The following is a 17,966-nucleotide window of genomic DNA, read 5'->3' on the forward strand; positions in this document are numbered from 1 at the left end:
GATGGAGTCATATACAGAAAGTCCTTAACTATCACATGCACACACACACACACACACACACACACACACACACACACACACACACAAATAAATATGCTGTGGGCCACAGGAATATATCATAAGAACTCAGTTGGTTATGGCAAAGTCACTAACTGGAGGGATCAAGAATTTCCTCCAGAAGAAGCCAAATTCCAAGGAGCTTTTGGTGTTACTTGGCTTGTTATATATCAGCTGTCTTCTGTTATGAAAATCATGTGTGCCTTCATAGTTTTCCCAATTGACTTTCCCCTATGAAGGGCCAACAGTGTGAACTGATCACTCTCTGGACATACACATTCCAGGTATTTGGAGAACAGCCTTAGGAAAGGCTTTCTCTGGAATCAGATATCTCCCTTGGCCACTTTCAAGGACTAGCAGTAATAACAGTCCACATGCAAGTCTCCTGATTTAAGATAAATTCCACAAGGAGACACTGCCTAGTTCAGGTGGTAGTTAAGTAATAGCTTTACAAAATTTAGCTCAGACCCTCCTTTCTTACATCATTATTAACTTTATAGACCTTTAACTCCTTACCTAACCACTTCTAGGAATATTTAGATAACTTTCTGTGCTGACAGCTATGCTCAGCCAGAACCTCAGTTCAAGCCTTCCTGTAATTATTATCATTGGCAGCATCTGGCCAGGTCCATGCCCAGATGGAGGAAAGTACCTTATACCTCTGTACTCTCTAAGAACAGACTTAACCATCCAGGCTACCTGTTTGAGAAGGCCTGGCGAATGTGCCAATTAAACTTTACTTCCTCCTTTCCTAAACCTTACCTCTAGTTCCAGATCTCCCTTTAACTATCACCAGAGGCATCTAGCTGTACACAGCGACTGAGCACACTTTCCCCCACCCTGCAGAAAAACGGCAGATAGCTTGAACAGATAGGAGCCACAGGAAAAAAGAAGACAGTTTTATTTTCTCCCATTGACCTAGCAACTTAGAGATTCTTAACATTTTCTACTAATCACGTTTAAGATTATAGTTGAGCATATAAAATTCCCTCTTCTTAGATATTACTCAAATTTAGCCTTTAGTTAATTCATTTCCCCATTGGTCACTTCCCTTTGGGGTTGCAAATGATAATTAATGGTTATTGCCTCTCAGTGTGATTCTTATCACCCCTCCGTTTGACCCTGGAAGCCTGGCTTTATATACCAGGACTTCCAGGGCACAGGATGGAGAAGAGGAAGGAGAATGGAAGAACTAGACAGGTAAGAACTTGAGAGGAACAAACTGAGATGGGGAAGAACTAGATTGAAGGGCTAGAAGAGAGTACTAGAGGAATGAGATGGAAGATGAGGAAGAGCCAGATGGGAAAGTACTAGCTGAGTAAGAACAAGCTGAAAAGGACCTAGATGAGGCAGAATTAAGATGAGAGAATTAAGATAGAACTTAGAGGGAGCAATAGATAAGTATAGAGAGAAATCAGGCAAGAAAGGAGCTAGACATGAGAACAGAACTGAAGCTGTGTATAAAGTATGTTATGTCAGAGGAATTAAAGCAAGTGGACTATAGAGCTCCGTGTGCTGAGATTCTATTTTCCAAAAATAGTCTTCGCTGTTAGTAGTTCTCTCTCCTGAGCCCCTGGGATGTATAGTATTAAGGCTGGTTCCTCTAATATTATACAAGATATATATATATATGTTTGTTTGTTTTTTTGAGACAGGGTTTCTCTATGTGACAGCCCTGACTGTTCTGGAATTCACTCTGTAGACCAGGCTGTCCTCAAACACATAGAGATCAACCTGTCTCTGCCTCCTGAGTGCTGGGATTAAAGGTGTACACACCACCAACTATGTTATATCTTAATCCTACTTTTTCAGAGACTCGGGTCTTATGTTGAATTCTTTGATATATGTAGAGTTGATTTTTGTGCAGGGTGAGAAACAAGGATCTAGTTTTGTTATTGACATGGATATTTATTCTTTGTGTAGATATCCTGTTTTCCCAGCATGTTGAAGAGCTTATCTTTTCTTCAAGTATTTTTGGGCATTTTTGTCAAAAATCATGTGACTCTCACTGCCTGAATTTATCTTCTACTCTGTTCATTGATCTACATGTCTGGGTTTGTTGTTGTTGTTGTTTCCTTTGTGTGTGTGTGTGTGTGTGTGTGTGTGTGTGTGTGTGAGAGAGAGAGAGAGAGAGAGAGAGAGAGAGAGAGAGAGAGAGAGAGAGAGAGAGACAAGAGAGAGAGAGAGACAGACAGAGAGACAGAGAGACAGAGAGAGAGTCAGGGAGATGCATTTTCAGGTGTGTGGATGCCATTACATACAAGTGGAAATCAAGAGTACAACCTCAGGTATTGCTACCGGCCTTCTACTTTGTTTGAGATAGGGTCTATTGTTATTCACCACTGCATATTCAAGGCTAGCTGACCCACAGGCTCCTAAGGAGGTATCTAAGAATTGTCCTGTCTCTGTTCTCCATATTGCCACAGGAATGCTGAGATTACTAATGTTAGTTTTTCGGCTGCGTTGTGTTCTTACCCTGCAAGGAAATGTCACGAAATACGACAGAATCCGCTAACAAGAGTTTTATTAAAAGTAAAGGGACAGAGAGTGAACAGGCCTGCGGGAAGCACGTGTGTGGAGAAGAAGGAGGAAGAAGAAGAAGGAACCGGGAACATGGCGCCGGATTTTAAAGGCTGGGCGTGGATAGATCAGCGTCACTACTACACGCAAGCGCGTAGATCACATGGCCACGTTGCGCGCCTACGTAGCCAATGGAACGTCACGGATCTTGGTCACGCAAGATGCCCTGACCCGGAAATGGCTATCCTGACCTGGAACTGGCTAGGTGGAAGTGTCTGTTGGGCATATGCGAACACGCCCGACCGTGGGGGCGTGTTGTAAACCTTTCAACTAACATGTTCTACCATATCCAGATTTATATGGATTCCGAAATATCTCTCCAGCTCCAAGGCTATTGATTTTGTGTATTGATTTTTTTCCTGATACTTTTCTGAAAGTATTTATTAGTCTTTGTTCTGTAGTCTTCAGACTCTTCCACAATGTCCCTAGTCAGAGTTTATTTTCTACTTGGTGTTCAACTTAAGGTTTCCAGCTTGCTAGGCAACAAGTCTTACTCTAGCAGAATACTTCTATGTTGATGAAACAGAACTCTAGTTTGTTGTTTGATGTTAGGAATCATACCCAGAGCTTTATACATTCTAAATGAATACTACCACTGAAATATGTATGGAGGGTGTACCCTCAACCCAGATCATTCACTTAGTGCAAAGAAAACTGTTAATTTGAGGTGAAGCTAGTTACAGGAGACTCTGAAATAAAACAGTCCATGGTGCTGCTTTTACGAAAGCTGCTCTGCCATATGGGCTACATGATCCAGCAAAATCTATGGTCTTTCTTTTTTCTTTCTTCTTTCTTTCTTTCTTTCTTTCTTTCTTTCTTTCTTTCTTCCTTCCTTCCTTCCTTCCTTCCTTCCTTCCTTTCTTTCTTTCTTTTTCTTTCTTTCTTTCTTTTTTTTTTTTTTTTGAGACAAGATTTCTCATTGTAACAGCCCTAGCTGGCCTTGAACTCACACAGATCCACTTGCCTCTGCTTTCCGAGTGCTGGGATTAAGGGTGTGTGCCACCACCACCCGGCTGCCATGAGATTTTTATACAGATAATTACTCTCTTTTTGAGAAAGCATAGACACATATTACTGTATCCAGCAGATTTTTTTTTTTAATTTCATCATGGTGGGTGTTTTGCCTGCATGTATGTCTGTACCACCATAGCCACGACTTAGTACCAAAATCTGACACAAAATTCTGGTTATGGCTCCTTTTCCCAAGGTAACCAGCCAGCAACCTGGTAGCAAGTTGATAACATTGCATTAGGAAGGAGGCAGTATTTTCTTACTAGAACGACAGTACGTATAGATGATAAGTATTTTGCACCCTGATAGGCTTCTTTGCTGACTCAGCAATTCAGATCAGAGCAAATCAGGAAAAGCCCAGGTTTAATGGGTAAAGCATTCCCGGGTGATTCTCCAGCCCCTCTGAGAGGAGTCTGGGATGAGAGACTGGAAGAATCACGTGTCTGTTTTCAGGGATGACAGCTTATATACCCTGTGTCAGTGGTCTTGAGCCTCTCTGGGGGAGGAGCTGTGTTTGGCAGGCTATGAAGGGGTGGGTTTGGGGAAAGAAATGGGGGAGGGGAGTTGAGGTAGATCTTCCACCAGAACATTCCAGACTCTTTGGGAATAGGGATGCCAGGGTGCCAAGGGTTGAGGTGGAGCTCCCACTCAAACAATATTGTTTGCATTCTCTGTATGAAATGCTTCTATCCAATTACTCAGTAATTCCACCATCACTGTATTCTATACATTGTTGCTTTTGATCAAGGAATTCACACCAAATGATGGTCACCCTGGCTCCAGTACATGGAATTTATGGGTCTTGCTGTGCAGGGAACATAAATCTACTAGTTTATTTCTATGATACAAATATAGTATCATGCACCACATAGCAATTTGGTTAATGAAGGAACCAGTGGTGGCTCTGAAAGATTTCAATGAAGCTTTAAAATTCCTATTGTCCAGTATTAGTATTGTTTCATTTCTATGTTTAGATACACTAATATTGTTGTATTACAAGTGCCTACAATGTTCAGTGCAGTAACATGCTATTCGGTTTATAGCCTCGAAACAATAGACAGCATATAGCTTAGTTATGTAGTAGGCTCTACCATCCAGGCTTTTATAAATACGATACTCAACAATGAAATCATCTAGTGAAGCATTACTTCGAACACACTTACCTTAAGGCTAGGAATAGCTATAAATGTTGAATGCAAGTCTAATCACTGTGCTGACTCCATGTTACTAGAGGCAGCCACTGCTACTTCCTTTCATATCCTTCAAAGATACTTGTAGATCTTGGCAAAGAAGCATTCCCACATATGTTTACAAATACGTTTGTGTATGTGTCTTTTTGTTTGTTTGTTTGTTTGTTTGTTTTCGAGACAGGGTTTCTCTGTTGTTTTGGTGCCTGTCCTGGATCTTGCTCTGTAGACCAGGCTGGCCTTGAACTCACAGAGATCCGCCTGGCTCTGCCTCCCAAGTGCTGGGATTAAGGGCGTGCCACCACTGCCCAGTATATCTTTTATTTTTTTTAAATCCGATGTTTAATACTTTTTTGAAGCTGTTCATCAGCAAAGACATTCCTCTGAGCGGCTAGAGTACCACTCACTATGTGGACTTGCCTCCCTGTCTTCAGTGACTTCCTTCTTCCTGGGCATTGTTTTTGCCAATGTTTCACTTTCACTAAGGGCCACAAACATGCTTGTGCATCCTTCTTTGGGATGCAACACAGGAATTACACAAGAGTCTAAGAAACATGATTTAATGGGAAAGATATCGCAAGTCTGCCCTCAGAGACCAGTTACCCGTTTCTATTCTGATTGACAGCCTGGTTGTGCTCCTTGCTAAAGGCTGGTCCAGTGTACCAAAACTCCCCGTTTTGTAATCTGATCTGTGAAAATAGTATTTTATCTCGCTACAGATTAACTAGAAAACCGTATTTGTATTACAGGCGAGGCTTTAAGGACTTTGCAATTTAGAAGTTACTCGGCCCTTTTTGCCTCAACATAACATGGCGCCCTCCACAGCTATTTCCGAGCTTTGCAGGAGAGTAAGCCGACCTACCAGCATCAAAGATGGCAACCAAGTGCTCATCCTCTTGTCTGCGCAGGCTCGGATCGCCTCGGCCCGCCCCCTCTGGATCGCTGTTCCTGGCACCGCTCTAGCCGTCGCTCTCTGTGGGCCCCGCCGCCAGCCAATCGCCCGGCGTACCGCCCTAAACCCCTCCCCCTCGCCTACCGTGGATCAGCTGAGGGACCCGAGATGTCTGTTGACAGCGGCGGCGGCTGTGTGGCCGGTTCCGGGATCCGCGCAGGGCGGGGGGTAAGCTGGCTGGCGGGCGGGGTCCCGGCTGGGGAGTCGGCGGCCGGCGAGCTGGCGGCGGTGTTGAGTTTGTGAGGTAGTCCCTAAGCCATCGTTTCCGGGTCTCTATAGATGTGAGTCCTATGGAGCAACCCGGAGAAGAGGAGCAGCAGCCACCGCAGGAGCCCTGGGGGAGGCTCCTTCGTCTAGGCGCGGAGGAGGACGAACCTCAAATCCTTCTGTGGAAACGCGAGTGGACCATCGGAAGGAGGAGAGGTGCGGAAGCCAGAGTGGATTGAGAACGAGGATAAGGGCTGAAGGGGTGAACAGGGATTAAGGCTAGGGACCCAAAGGGTGTACCCAACTGAGGACAGAGACTGAGGGCCTAGAGCAGGATCGAAGACCTAGGCATCAAAGTGGACTTAGATGGGGGAGCGGACAGGGGACTTGAGGTGGGCAAAATACAGGGCTGGTGGTACAGAGACTATCAGAATGCGGAGAAGGGTGCACTGTGCTTTCCCCCTTTTTTTTTTCTTCTATAAAATGGGCTTTCCAGCTGGACCTGCTATTTAGTTACTTATTTGTCTGTTCAGTTGGTCCTCTGGTTGTTTGATGATGGATATTATTCAGTTCTCATTACAACAACGAAAGTAGGACATGAAAAGGTAGAAGACACAGACAAGATTTGCCCAGCTAAGGCCCCATGGATGCTAGGTTCATTGAAGTGCTCCTGGCCCCAAATGTTCTATCCAGGGCACTGAAGGAGGAAGTATCTGACAACTAGTGGAAGCTGTTGGAAGTCATGGTGAGGGTAGGATGCCAGTGACACTGACTTGAGGAGATGAAGATGGCAGGAGTTAGAAGATCCTGTGTTATTAAGATACTACTTCTCTTCTGGTGTTCAAAGCCAATGCCATTCAATTCCATTCAAAATCCCATAAAACTTTTAGTGTGGATATCAGATGACAACCTCCAGGTGTTAGATCTAGCTTTCCACCTTGTAGTATTAACGAACTAGTACAGTGACCTTTACATTGTTAGTGATATTAATAAACTCACTGGAAGTATTCCTATGAGCAAGCAGATTTTTGTTTCTTGTTTTAGCATGCATCATGGAGTATCTTGATATGCATGTTATAATAATGGGCTCTCTAATGCATGTGTGTGCACATGTACATGATCATATGTTTGCAGAGGTAGATGTCAGACATCTTCTTCTCTTGCTCTACATATTATTTTTTGAAACAGGGTCTCAGTAGATCTGCAAATATGTCCTTCAGAATGCAATCTTGTGCCTGTTACCGTACACTTCTCTTTCCCAAAGGAATGAAATTAGAAATCAATAACAAAAGGAAAACTGAAAGGTTATGAAATTAGACACCACACTTAAGCAGTTGATAGATGAAAAAATAAACCTCAAGAACTTTAGGGGAAAAATGCTAGCCAGGTGGTGGTGGCGCACATGCCTATAGTCTCAGCACAGCTGGATCTCTGTGAGTTCAAGGCCAGCCTGGTCTACACAGTAAGTTTCAGGATAGCCAAAGTTACACAGAGAAACTCTGTCTCAAAACACCATCAAAAGCCAAGTGTGGTGGTACATGACTGTAATCCTAGTTCTGGAGAGGCAGATACAGAAGGGTCCCTTAAATTTGCTGGCCAACCAGTTTTGCAGAATTCTTGAGCTCTAGGTTCAGTGAGAGACCCTGTCTCAAAAAATAATATGTAGAGCAAGAGAGGAAGATATCTGACATCTACCTCTGCAAACATATGATCATGTACATACGCGCACACATGCATTAGAGAGCCCATTATTATAACATACATATCAAGATACTCCATTGCATGCTAAAACAAGAAACAAAAATCTGCTTGCTCATAGGAATACTTCCAGTGAGTTTATTAATATCACTAACAATGTAAAGGTCATTGTACTAGTTCGTTAATACTACAAGGTGGAAAGCTAGATCTAACACCTGGAGGTTGTCCTCTGATATCCACACTAAAAGTTTTATGGGATTTTGAATGGAGTTGAATGGAATTGGCTTTGAATGGCAGAAGAGTGAAAGGGTTTTCATACCCCAATACTGGGTTTCTTCGCTGATGCAATAAATCAGATCAGGCTAAATTAAAAGTCCAGGTTTAATGAGCAAAGCACCCCTGGGTGATTCTCTGGGGGAGAAAGCAGGAGAAGAATCACATGGCCAGTCTAGAGACCTTCTCTTCTCAGGGGGAGGAGCCGACTCTTGGCGGGCTTTCTGAGGGGCGGAGTCTGGAATGAGAGGAGAGGGGCCCCAGCAGAGCTTCCCAACAAATATAAGTATCTTAATAACACAGGATCTTCTAACTCCTGCCATCTTCATCTCCTCAAGCCAGTGTCACTGGCATCCTACCCTCACCATGACTTCCAACAGCTTCCACTAGTTGTCAGATACTTCCTCCTTCAGGGCCCTGGATAGAACATTTGGGGCTAGGAGCACTTCTATGAACCCAGCATCCATGGGGGCAAACCTTGTCTGTGTCTTCTACCTTTTCATGTCCTCATCCTCCTCTGTGGTGACTAAGTTATTCCTGTACTTTGGCTGGGTCTATTGAGCTACTGGCAAGGAATGAAAAGGTCCCTATGTAGAATCTCAGTGATTTGTCAGACCAGAGCGAGCAGGAGGCAAATACCAGAAGCAGGGGCTTGGGACCTTCCATGACCATCAACACTACCTCAAGACCCTGGAGGACCTTTCGGACAAGATTCTTGGCTGCCTTCATTGGCAACTCCAGATTTGTTCACAGATGGACAGCACCTGTCTAGCTGTAGATGATTTCTAAATAAATCAAAATTTAGATGCATCAGACCAGATCCTGTATCTGAGCCTGAAGACAAACATCAGTGAACTGATCTTGAACAATGTGGAGATATAGGTTGCAAGCCTAGAGGAAAAGCTGATGTACCTGCAGAATCCTAAATGTCTCTACCTTTTACTGGGGTGGGATCTCTTGAACAAGCTCCAGGCAACAATAGCTTTCTCAGGAGACTCTCCTAGGTTGCAGTTGAACATCTCTACTAAGGCTTTAACTATAACCTATCCAATAACTGAGAAATATCTACTTCTCCAAAATCCAACACATTCCCTGGAAGAGGAATAGAAAAAGTTGCTGATGCAGGAAATTCCTAGTTTGGCCAGGGGACAATCTTCCTGGCTTGACAAAACATGTGCCACCCATCATAATGCAACTGAAATCTGGGGCAGTGCCCATTTGAGTCAGAGCATCTGGTGGTTGGTCAGGCTAGTGTGGACATATAGTCTACTCTGGGCATTGACCAATTCATGTTCTAAAGAGACAAGACCATATGAGATTGTGGCAGAGAAGAACTACAAGGATGAACAACTGATGTCCAATCAAACTGGCTGAACTCTGAAGTGGTTACCACATGAAATAACTCTACGTGAACAAGTCTTAGGTTACTGACCTACAACATATCCTCCAGAATCTTGAAATATAGCTCCATTTATAGCCTGACATAAAAGCTTTCCTAGAAGGCATGCTAACAGAGACAGAAGTCCACTTTAGAGCCCAGTTGGTACAGATCTAGGTAATGATCAACTGCATATAAGCCTATCTGGGTAACATGTATGCTGATATCCTGAAGTGCCAGCAGCTCATGAACATCATATGGTGGCTGGAGCAGGGTATTGCTGTCTGTGCAGCCTAGTTAAGGGCCATGTGTTATACAAACACTCATCCCCCAGACCCTCTGAGTCATTAGATGTTTAGACTTCTTACAGAGGATTTCACCTGGTAGGTGATGAAGGGAGAGATGCTGATCCTGGCTTTTCCCTTTCTTGCCAATAAAATTTGGTGGGCCAAGGAGGGGAAGTATTGAGTCTTCTGATCTGCCAGTCCATAGGTCCGTGATGGAATCAAAGCACAGGCCAAAACAGGATAAGGTTGTGGTTTCATATGGGACATTGTCTCCCCCTTACCCTTCATGGTTCACTTATTTTGAGACAGTCTTAAGATATATAGCCCAGGCTGACCTCCAGCCTAAAATCTTCCTACCCTAGCCTGTGAGGTACCTCAGTACTGGGATTCTTGCCTTGCTTGTTCTTTTCATTTATTTATTGATTGGCTCATTTATGTATTTATGTATTTTTGATTTTTTGAGATACGGTTTCTCTGTGTAGCCCTGGCTGTCCTGGAATGCAGAGGTCCACCTGCCCCTGCCTCCTGAGTGCTGAGATTAAAGGCATGTGCCACCGCCACCCAGGAAGAACTAGTTTAAAATACTGAAAATTTAATTACACCCTTTGGTTTTTGTTTTGCTTTTACAATTGAGATCTATTTCTCTTCTGAGCTATTTGTGTGATAAACTGTTGTAAAGAAGCTGTTGCTATGATGGGTTTCTTGCAGGTGACTGGGTTCAGGAAGGCATGGGGCGTACACCGTGGCCCTGTACTTTAGGTTAACACTTGAGTACTTAAATGTTGTTTGTGTTTGTAGGCACAATTGGTCACAGACTGGAAAAGCAAGGCAGTAGTACTCACAGAACCCACAGTAATGTCCAGTACCTTCTTGCCATCTGTTTCAGGTTGTGACCTCTCTTTCCCCAGCAATAAACTGGTCTCTGGAGATCACTGTAAACTTAGAGTGGATGACAAATCTGGTCAGGTGACCCTGGAAGACACCAGGTGAGCACTGTATTTTCTCTTTCCTTTTGTAACTTAGGAAGCTGACATGCTGTTACAGTGTACAGGGGCTTCCTTTTTCTAAAGTACTGCTCAGGTTCTCCATTCATCAGGATGTACATTTTCTAGTTTCCATATGGGATCCTGGGTGTGGTTTAGTTCCATTGGCTCATTTTCTAATTAAATCAAATATGGCTCACATACTCAGAAATAAGATTTAAAATATATTGATAGGTTTTTCTTTTACTTTTATTGAAAATAGATTTTTTTTTTTCATACAATATATTCTGATTATGGTTTCTTCTCCCTCTACTCCTCCCAGTCCCTCTCCACTTCCCCTTCCATCTGGATCCAACCCATTCTTTCTCTCATTAGAAAACATTCATATTAACAATAATAATAATAATAATAATAAATATAATATAGTAAGATAAAACAAAAACAAAGAATTTGGAATATTACAAACAGAAGGAAAAGACCCCAAGAAAAGGCACAAGAAATAGATACAGACACAGAGACACACTCAGTCACACATTCAGGAATCCCATAAAATAACAAAACCAGAAGCCATATATATATGCAAAGGACATACAGGGTAAAAACAAATAAATAAAATTAAATTAAATTTTTTTTTTTTTTTTTTTTTTTCGTTTTTCGAGACAGGGTTTCTCTGTGTAGCTTTGCGCCTTTCCTGGGACTCGCTTGGTAGCCCAGGCTGGCCTCGAACTCACAGAGATCCACCTGGCTCTGCCTCCCGAGTGCTGGGATTAAAGGCGTGCGCCACCACTGCCCGGTCTTAAATTAAATTTTTAAAAGAGAGAAGAAAATAAAATAAAAGCCCTGACACAACATTATGAGACAAAGAGCCTTCAAAGACGATGTTGAGTTAATTTTCTGTTGACCATCTACTGCTTAGTCTTAGTAGGCTACATTCCTTCTGGATGTTCTTGGGACAATCTCCTGTCAGAGGTGCTGTCTTCTGGGGCAGAGGTAGGCTGGAGGAGAAGCAGGTAGCCCAGGCAGAGGCACAAGGACGTGGGGTAGGTGGAGGTGATGAGTCGGAATTATAGCAGGGCATTTGGGCTTCAGCCTGAGAAAAGGGGTTCATTTTTCGAGAACCAGTATGAAATGGACAATTGGAAGATGCCTGGTTGCAGAGGACCAGTTAGGATTGTGTCAAGATTGTGGTCTGCATACAGTTTATCAGTTTTACTGGGACGTGGGCATGCCTGTGTATTTAAGTCCTGTCTTGGCTGCTGTCATGCTGCAGTGCCAAAGCTGAGTAGTTGGAGTGAGACTTTGTGACCACAGAATTTGAACTAGTGCCATGTGCTTTATGGAAAATGTTCATCATTCCTTGACCTGAGAGAATTAAAGTTCAAGAGTGACATACAAATTCCTTCCAGTGCTGGACCTCCAGAATGAAGCTGCAGAGCCAAGGACTGGTTCAGTTGTTGAATTTTGTGTTCAGTGTACTGTGCTCTTTGGCCATCGTGTGCTCAATTCCTGATTTTCTAATAGGTCTCCACCAAAATGTTCTTCCCAAGAGAATCTTTCCTGTCCCCACAGTCTAGGCCTGGGATATGTCCTTTGGCCTTCCCATCTAGCAATGTGATTAATTATAATTTTGTCACTGCATCTTCTGAGCTCAGGAGCCATGCTATCTTCCAGTTGAAAGCCCAAATTTTATTTTGCTTTTGTCTTGAATACATCTTCTGGGAAGGATTAGTTCAAGGAATGAACTGACTGCGGTCATGACTGTTGGAGAGAACTGACTGAGCTATTGACAGCTCAGGAAAGAAGGATATGACGGCACTGTGCTGTCTCAGGATTAGACCTCAGGATCTACCTCGAGACGTACAAGAAAGAATAGAACGGTCAAAAGCATGCTGCTTTTGCAGATGACCCAGGTTCAAGTCTCAACACCCACATGGCCACTCAAAACCATCTGTAATTCCAGTTCCAGGAGTTCCAGTGCCCTCTTCTGGCCTCCACAGGCACTGTGTCTCGTGTGTGTGTGTGTGTGTGTGTGTGTGTGTGTGTGTGTGTGTGTGTGTGTGTGTGCAACCCAGAGTTGCTCATTTGCCAGTAAATGGGTAGTAACAGGCAAGCTTTTTGTCTTAGAGTATTATCAGATGGTACTTGCATATATGAAACAGTTAAATAATTTCTTTCTTTCTTTCTTTCTTTTTTTTTTTTTTTTTTGTGAGACAGTATTTCTCTTTGTAACAGCTCTTTCTGGCTGCCCTGGAACTTGCTTTGTAGACCAGGCTGGCATTGAATTTATAGAGATCTGCCTGCCTCTGCCCCATGAATGCTGGGATTAAAGGTGTTTGCCACTACTGGCTGGCAGTTAAATAGTTTCTTGTCCTCTCTGAGTATTTTCAAAATGGTAATGCTGAGCAGATTTCTTAATGGTAGTAGAAAGAGTTTACCCTATTTAATTGTTTTGAGTAGGGTGACTTACACTTTTGTTTTCTTTACAGCACCAATGGAACAGTAATCAACAAGCTGCAAGTTGTTAAGAAGCAGACTTACCCTTTACAGAGTGGGGATGTCATCTATTTGGTATACAGGAAGAATGAGCCAGAACACAGTAAGAGAGAAAAATTTTGAGGTGTAGATACTTTCCCCAGGTGTTGTACCAAGAAGCCAGCTGTCCAACTCTAGGCTGGAAAACACCCTCAGAAAGAACGTGTTGATGCAGACATTTTCATAGAAAGTGACAATTACAGAGATTCTTGGTGTAAACACTTGGATAGAGTGCTGACTCTTTGGGCAGGGCTTTTCTTCAAGAATGCCACCAGGAACTGCATAGCTTATAATGGCAGCCAAGAAGGAGAAAATGGGCTGGGCTAAACAGTAGAATTGGAGTGTGGGAATAAAATCCATATGGAGGCCCTGGAAGTCATTGGCAGTTCTGTTCTTGGAGACTTTACAAAAAGCAACAAAGGTTAGACTGGATCCAGCTCCATATAGGATAAGGAGAGTTGTAAGAATATTTGAATGTCACCCTGAAATAATTGAAGACCACCATAAGATCATTCTTGGCAAGGAGGAAAAATGAGGGCACTAATATTCCTTAGGTCCTCTTAAAGTAAACCAGCCTCTAGCCACATAGGAGGAACTCGAATCTTCCTTCTTGTGGTTTGTGGTTATTAGTGAAGCATGTCTTTTTCACCCTTGTCTGTCTTCTATGGCCATTTTTCCCTTTGGTTGCTTGCTTATATTTAGATTAGTAAAAATGTGGTTTGCTTTTATTAGAATCACTTAAACTGTTGAATGTTGTTACCAGATGGTAAATGAAGATAATCAAAAGACAGGTTTGTGATAATCAAAGATGAGCAGGAGTGAGGAGGTCTCACTTTCCACTGGGGCCACCACTCCCTGATTTGGTTAATTTCCTTTTAGATGTGGCATACCTCTATGAATCTTTAAATGAAAAACAAAGCTTGCCTCAAGAATCCTTTGGTAAGTGAGCCTATGGCAAAGGCCTGCATGTTGTAAAGGGCCTTTGATTTCTAGGAATGGCCATTCAGCCCCCAGAGTGTCTTTCTGGGTTCTGAATGCATTCTCTTTATTTTTGTACCTGTAGAAGCCAATAAAGAAAATATGTTCCATGTGACCAAAGACTCCTCAGGTCCAGGGCAGGGTGATGACCTCCAGGTTCCACCATTGTCACCCGTGGCTCAAACATGCTTAGAGGAACCACAGCCATCAACATCGACATCAGACCTCTTCCCCACGGCCTCTACCTCTTCTATGGAGCCAGAGCTGACCTCTGCAGGGCAAAAGCATTCCTCTAGCTCTGGTGAGATGGGGATCACAATGACAGTCGCAGTTTTTTGTTCCTTGAGATACAGTAAATCCATTCATCAGTAAGTGTTCTGTAGTCATGTGTACTAATTTATTTCATTCCCAGGAGAAAGACTAAACGTTAAGGACCATGGTAACATAGTATTTTTGTAATTTTACCTAAAAAATATAATTAATATACTATAAATATCACTTAGTTAAAATGTACCCATCAGTATTTTAGGTACATTTACAAGGTTATATGGCCATCACTGTTAATTATAGAACATTCTATCACATAAAAGGAAATTCATGTATCTCCATGTATTTATTTGTATGTTCTGAACATTTTGTGTTCATAGTCATACAGTATGTGGTCTTATGACTGGCTCCTTCATTTATCATAATGTTTTCAAGGTTTATCCAGAACTGTGTGGTGCTTAAAACCAGTCTGAACATGCCCTGTTCCTCATGGCTGGTCATTTTTTCTTTTTTTGGTTTGATCCCCAGCAATACACATACATAAACACTCAAAGAAAACCTACTTTGCCATTACATTTATGTTCTATTCCATCTCTCTATGTGCATAACATGTAGTCTGATAAGGCTCTACTGACTTTCTGATCAGATTTCATAGAATGGGTAAAGTTTCATATCTTTTGTAATTTTTTTTTTTTTTTCGAGATAGGGTTTCCCTGTGTAGTTTTGGTTCCTGTTCTGGATCTCGCCCTGTAGATCAGGCTGGCCTCAAACTCACAGAGAATGTTTTGTAATTTTTAAAAATGAAAATTTTCTATCTGTATGCTGAAGTATTTTCATACTAACAAAATAATTATAGTTAAAACTTAGTGCCTACTAGATGTGAGATGGTATAATAAGTACTTTTATATGTTCAGTTTCCCCATCTGGAACCTTCCAAAGTGCCATTATATAATCTTTGTCCTCAAATAAAAATCATGGCTGAACATAAAAGGCTGGAAAGTCAGGAGGAGTAGGTTCCAGGGCCAGGAAATGGCCTGGGAACTTAGATTCCTGTTCTTTCTTTAGTATATGAGTTAATTTGTTCCTGAAATAATTCCCCTGGCCCTCTTTTTTTGCTTTAGATTGGTATAAACCAGTTTCTTCTTTTTCCAAATACTAGTGCTTATCATTTGAATATTATAAAGTAGATATGTATTGTACTATAATATTATGAATAAGCTAGAGAATAATGGAAAGTTTCCTGACTTTTCAGCCAAGTTCATTCAAGATGTATGTGATACTTAAGCTTCTATCTGTTTAGGTCAGAACTCTTCCTGTTAGTTGCTGTTATTTCCTTTACCATACTCCCTACTCCTGTCAGAAGTGTATTTACTTCACATCTTTTTTGGGTGTATTTAGTATATAATATGCATTTTGTGATTGCAAGAATATGTACTTGTACCTCTTAGACCTAGTATTTAGGGATGATCCTGTTCTAGACCTTCCTGCGTGTCTTTACATGTGAATGTGCCACTTGCCTCTAGCTTCATTAGCAAAGATGGGCTCTAGTGCATTTAAGGTATAACTCATATATGGATGAGTATTTGTATAAGACATGCACCATTCTTAAATGATGCATGTGAGATCTCTAACTCCATAATGCACTATGCTTATTGAATCAGTGACTTTCCTGACTCTTTCTTCTGAAGTAGATAAATCACAACCTGTCTTATTTGTTCCTTTTCACAGGACTTGGGAATGCAGGCATTTCCCTAAAAGAATGTAGTTCACTTATTGCAAATGGTGAACTCTCCAGCCTTTCTCCAGTTCTCCAAGACAAAGAAACACCCTTTTCTTTGGAAACTGAAGACCATGAGGAATTGGAGCCTGCCAAAAAAAGGATGAAAGGAGGTTAGACTCTGGCTGTTCTGTGCATCCTTTGGCCTCTTGTACCCTGTGCTTGTTATGCTGGCTGTTGCCTGCAGAGGATTCCCACTGTGTGCAGAAGTATGGGATCTGCCTCAGGTTTATACTGTAACAACTTGCATTTTCTGTATGAAAGTCTAGGATTCTTCCTGTTTGCATAATTCAAATGGAACTGTTCACTACTAAGTCATGCTATTGTTCTGAAAACTGCATTTTCAATTACAAATGGATGTTAAAGTCTTCTATCTTTGATAGGACAGTAATTTCTTTAAAAAATGTTATTTTAAGCAGGATATGGTGACACATACCTATAATCTCAGAACTTGGGAGGTAGAGGTAGGAGGATTGGACTTCAAGGTCAGCTGGCTCTGTAATAGTGTGATAGAAGAGCGCTAGAAATAATGTCGTGGGGGAAGAAACTGGATTATCTGAATATTTGTGGTAAAATACATTAATTGCCTTGTGGAGGCCATGGTAAGAATCACAATAATTATATTTAAAAAGTAAGTATAGGGCTGGTGACATGGCTCAGCAGGTAAAAAGGCATTTGTTGTGAAGCCTGGCAGCCTGAGTTCAATCTCTGGAACCTACATAAAGGTGGAAGTAGAGAGCTGACGTCCCAAAGTTGTTCTCTGACCTCCACATGTGTGCTTGTATGCTGTGGCATAGATATACATTCAAATACACACACATATTCTCTCTCTCTCTCTCTCTCTCTCTCTCTCATATTAATTTCTTCCCCCCAAAAATGTATTAAGCCGGCCATAGTGATGCACGCCTTTAATTCCAGTACTCAGGAGGCAGAGGCAGGTGGATCTCTGAGTTTGAGACTAGCTTAGAGACCCTATCTTGGAGGAAAAAAATATATTAATATGATGTGATTTGCTTGTTTGTTTGTTTTTGTTTTTTGAGTCAGGGTTTCTCTGTGTAGCCCTGGCTGTCCTAGAACTCACTCTGTAGACCAGGTTGACTTCAAACTCAGAGAGATCTACCTGCCTCTGCCTCCTGAGTACTAGAATTAAAGGTGTGCACCACCACTGTGAGGTGATTTTAACAAAAATGGAAAATTAGAGGCTGGAGAGATTGCTCAGTGGTTAAGAACCCTTACTCTTGCTGAGGACCTAAGTTTGGTTCCCAGCACCTACATGATGGCTTATAACCACCTGTAACTCCAGTTTCAGGGGACCTAATGCCCAGTTTGGGCTTTGACAGGCACCAGGTAGTGCATCGTACACATACATGCATCCAGGCACTCACACATACATAACAAATAAAAATAAGTATGGGCGGTGGTGGCACACGCCTTTAATCCCAGCACTCAGGAGGCAGACAGCCTGATGTTGTGAGTTTGAGGTCAGCCTGGTCTACAGAGCAAGTTCTAGGACAGCTAGGACTGTTACACAGAGAAACCCTGTCACGAAAAAACAAAAATAAATAAATAAAATAAAAAATAAAAATAAATCTTTTTAAAAATAGAAAATTATATAATATAGAAAAATTTGTTAGGCTACTTAGCTTAGCAGTGAATACTTAGTAGATTCATAATGATGGCCATAAAATGAAGTTTAATCAATACTTGCTCAGTAATATTAAGAGGACCTTTCAAATTGGTAAATCAATTTGTTAAAGGATGTAATTCAGTGGTTGAGCCTAATGTGTAAGGCTCTAGAT

The 17,966-nt window shown here is 41.9% G+C and overlaps 1 protein-coding gene across 2 annotated transcripts in view; it reads left to right on the forward strand.

Annotated features, from left to right (window-relative positions):
- Positions 1-5,838: 5,838 nt before the first annotated feature.
- The window catches only part of Chfr (checkpoint with forkhead and ring finger domains), a 33,713-nt gene continuing 21,585 nt past the window's right edge, over positions 5,839-17,966 (forward strand). The window contains exons 1-7 of one of the 2 annotated variants that reach the window (XM_052754843.1): positions 5,839-5,955; positions 6,067-6,210; positions 10,517-10,616; positions 13,100-13,209; positions 14,025-14,084; positions 14,209-14,424; positions 16,119-16,280. In XM_052754843.1, coding sequence (XP_052610803.1) covers positions 6,078-6,210; positions 10,517-10,616; positions 13,100-13,209; positions 14,025-14,084; positions 14,209-14,424; positions 16,119-16,280 — 781 coding nt within the window. In that variant the 5' untranslated portion in view covers positions 5,839-5,955; positions 6,067-6,077. The remainder of the gene's footprint in view (positions 5,956-6,066; positions 6,211-10,516; positions 10,617-13,099; positions 13,210-14,024; positions 14,085-14,208; positions 14,425-16,118; positions 16,281-17,966) is intronic. The other variant, XM_052754844.1, reaches the window with a different exon arrangement.

The sequence above is a fragment of the Peromyscus californicus genome, unplaced genomic scaffold (assembly GCF_007827085.1).
Source record: "Peromyscus californicus insignis strain IS unplaced genomic scaffold, ASM782708v3 Scaffold_2__1_contigs__length_46816999, whole genome shotgun sequence".
In the NCBI taxonomy this organism is placed as follows: domain Eukaryota; kingdom Metazoa; phylum Chordata; class Mammalia; order Rodentia; family Cricetidae; genus Peromyscus; species Peromyscus californicus.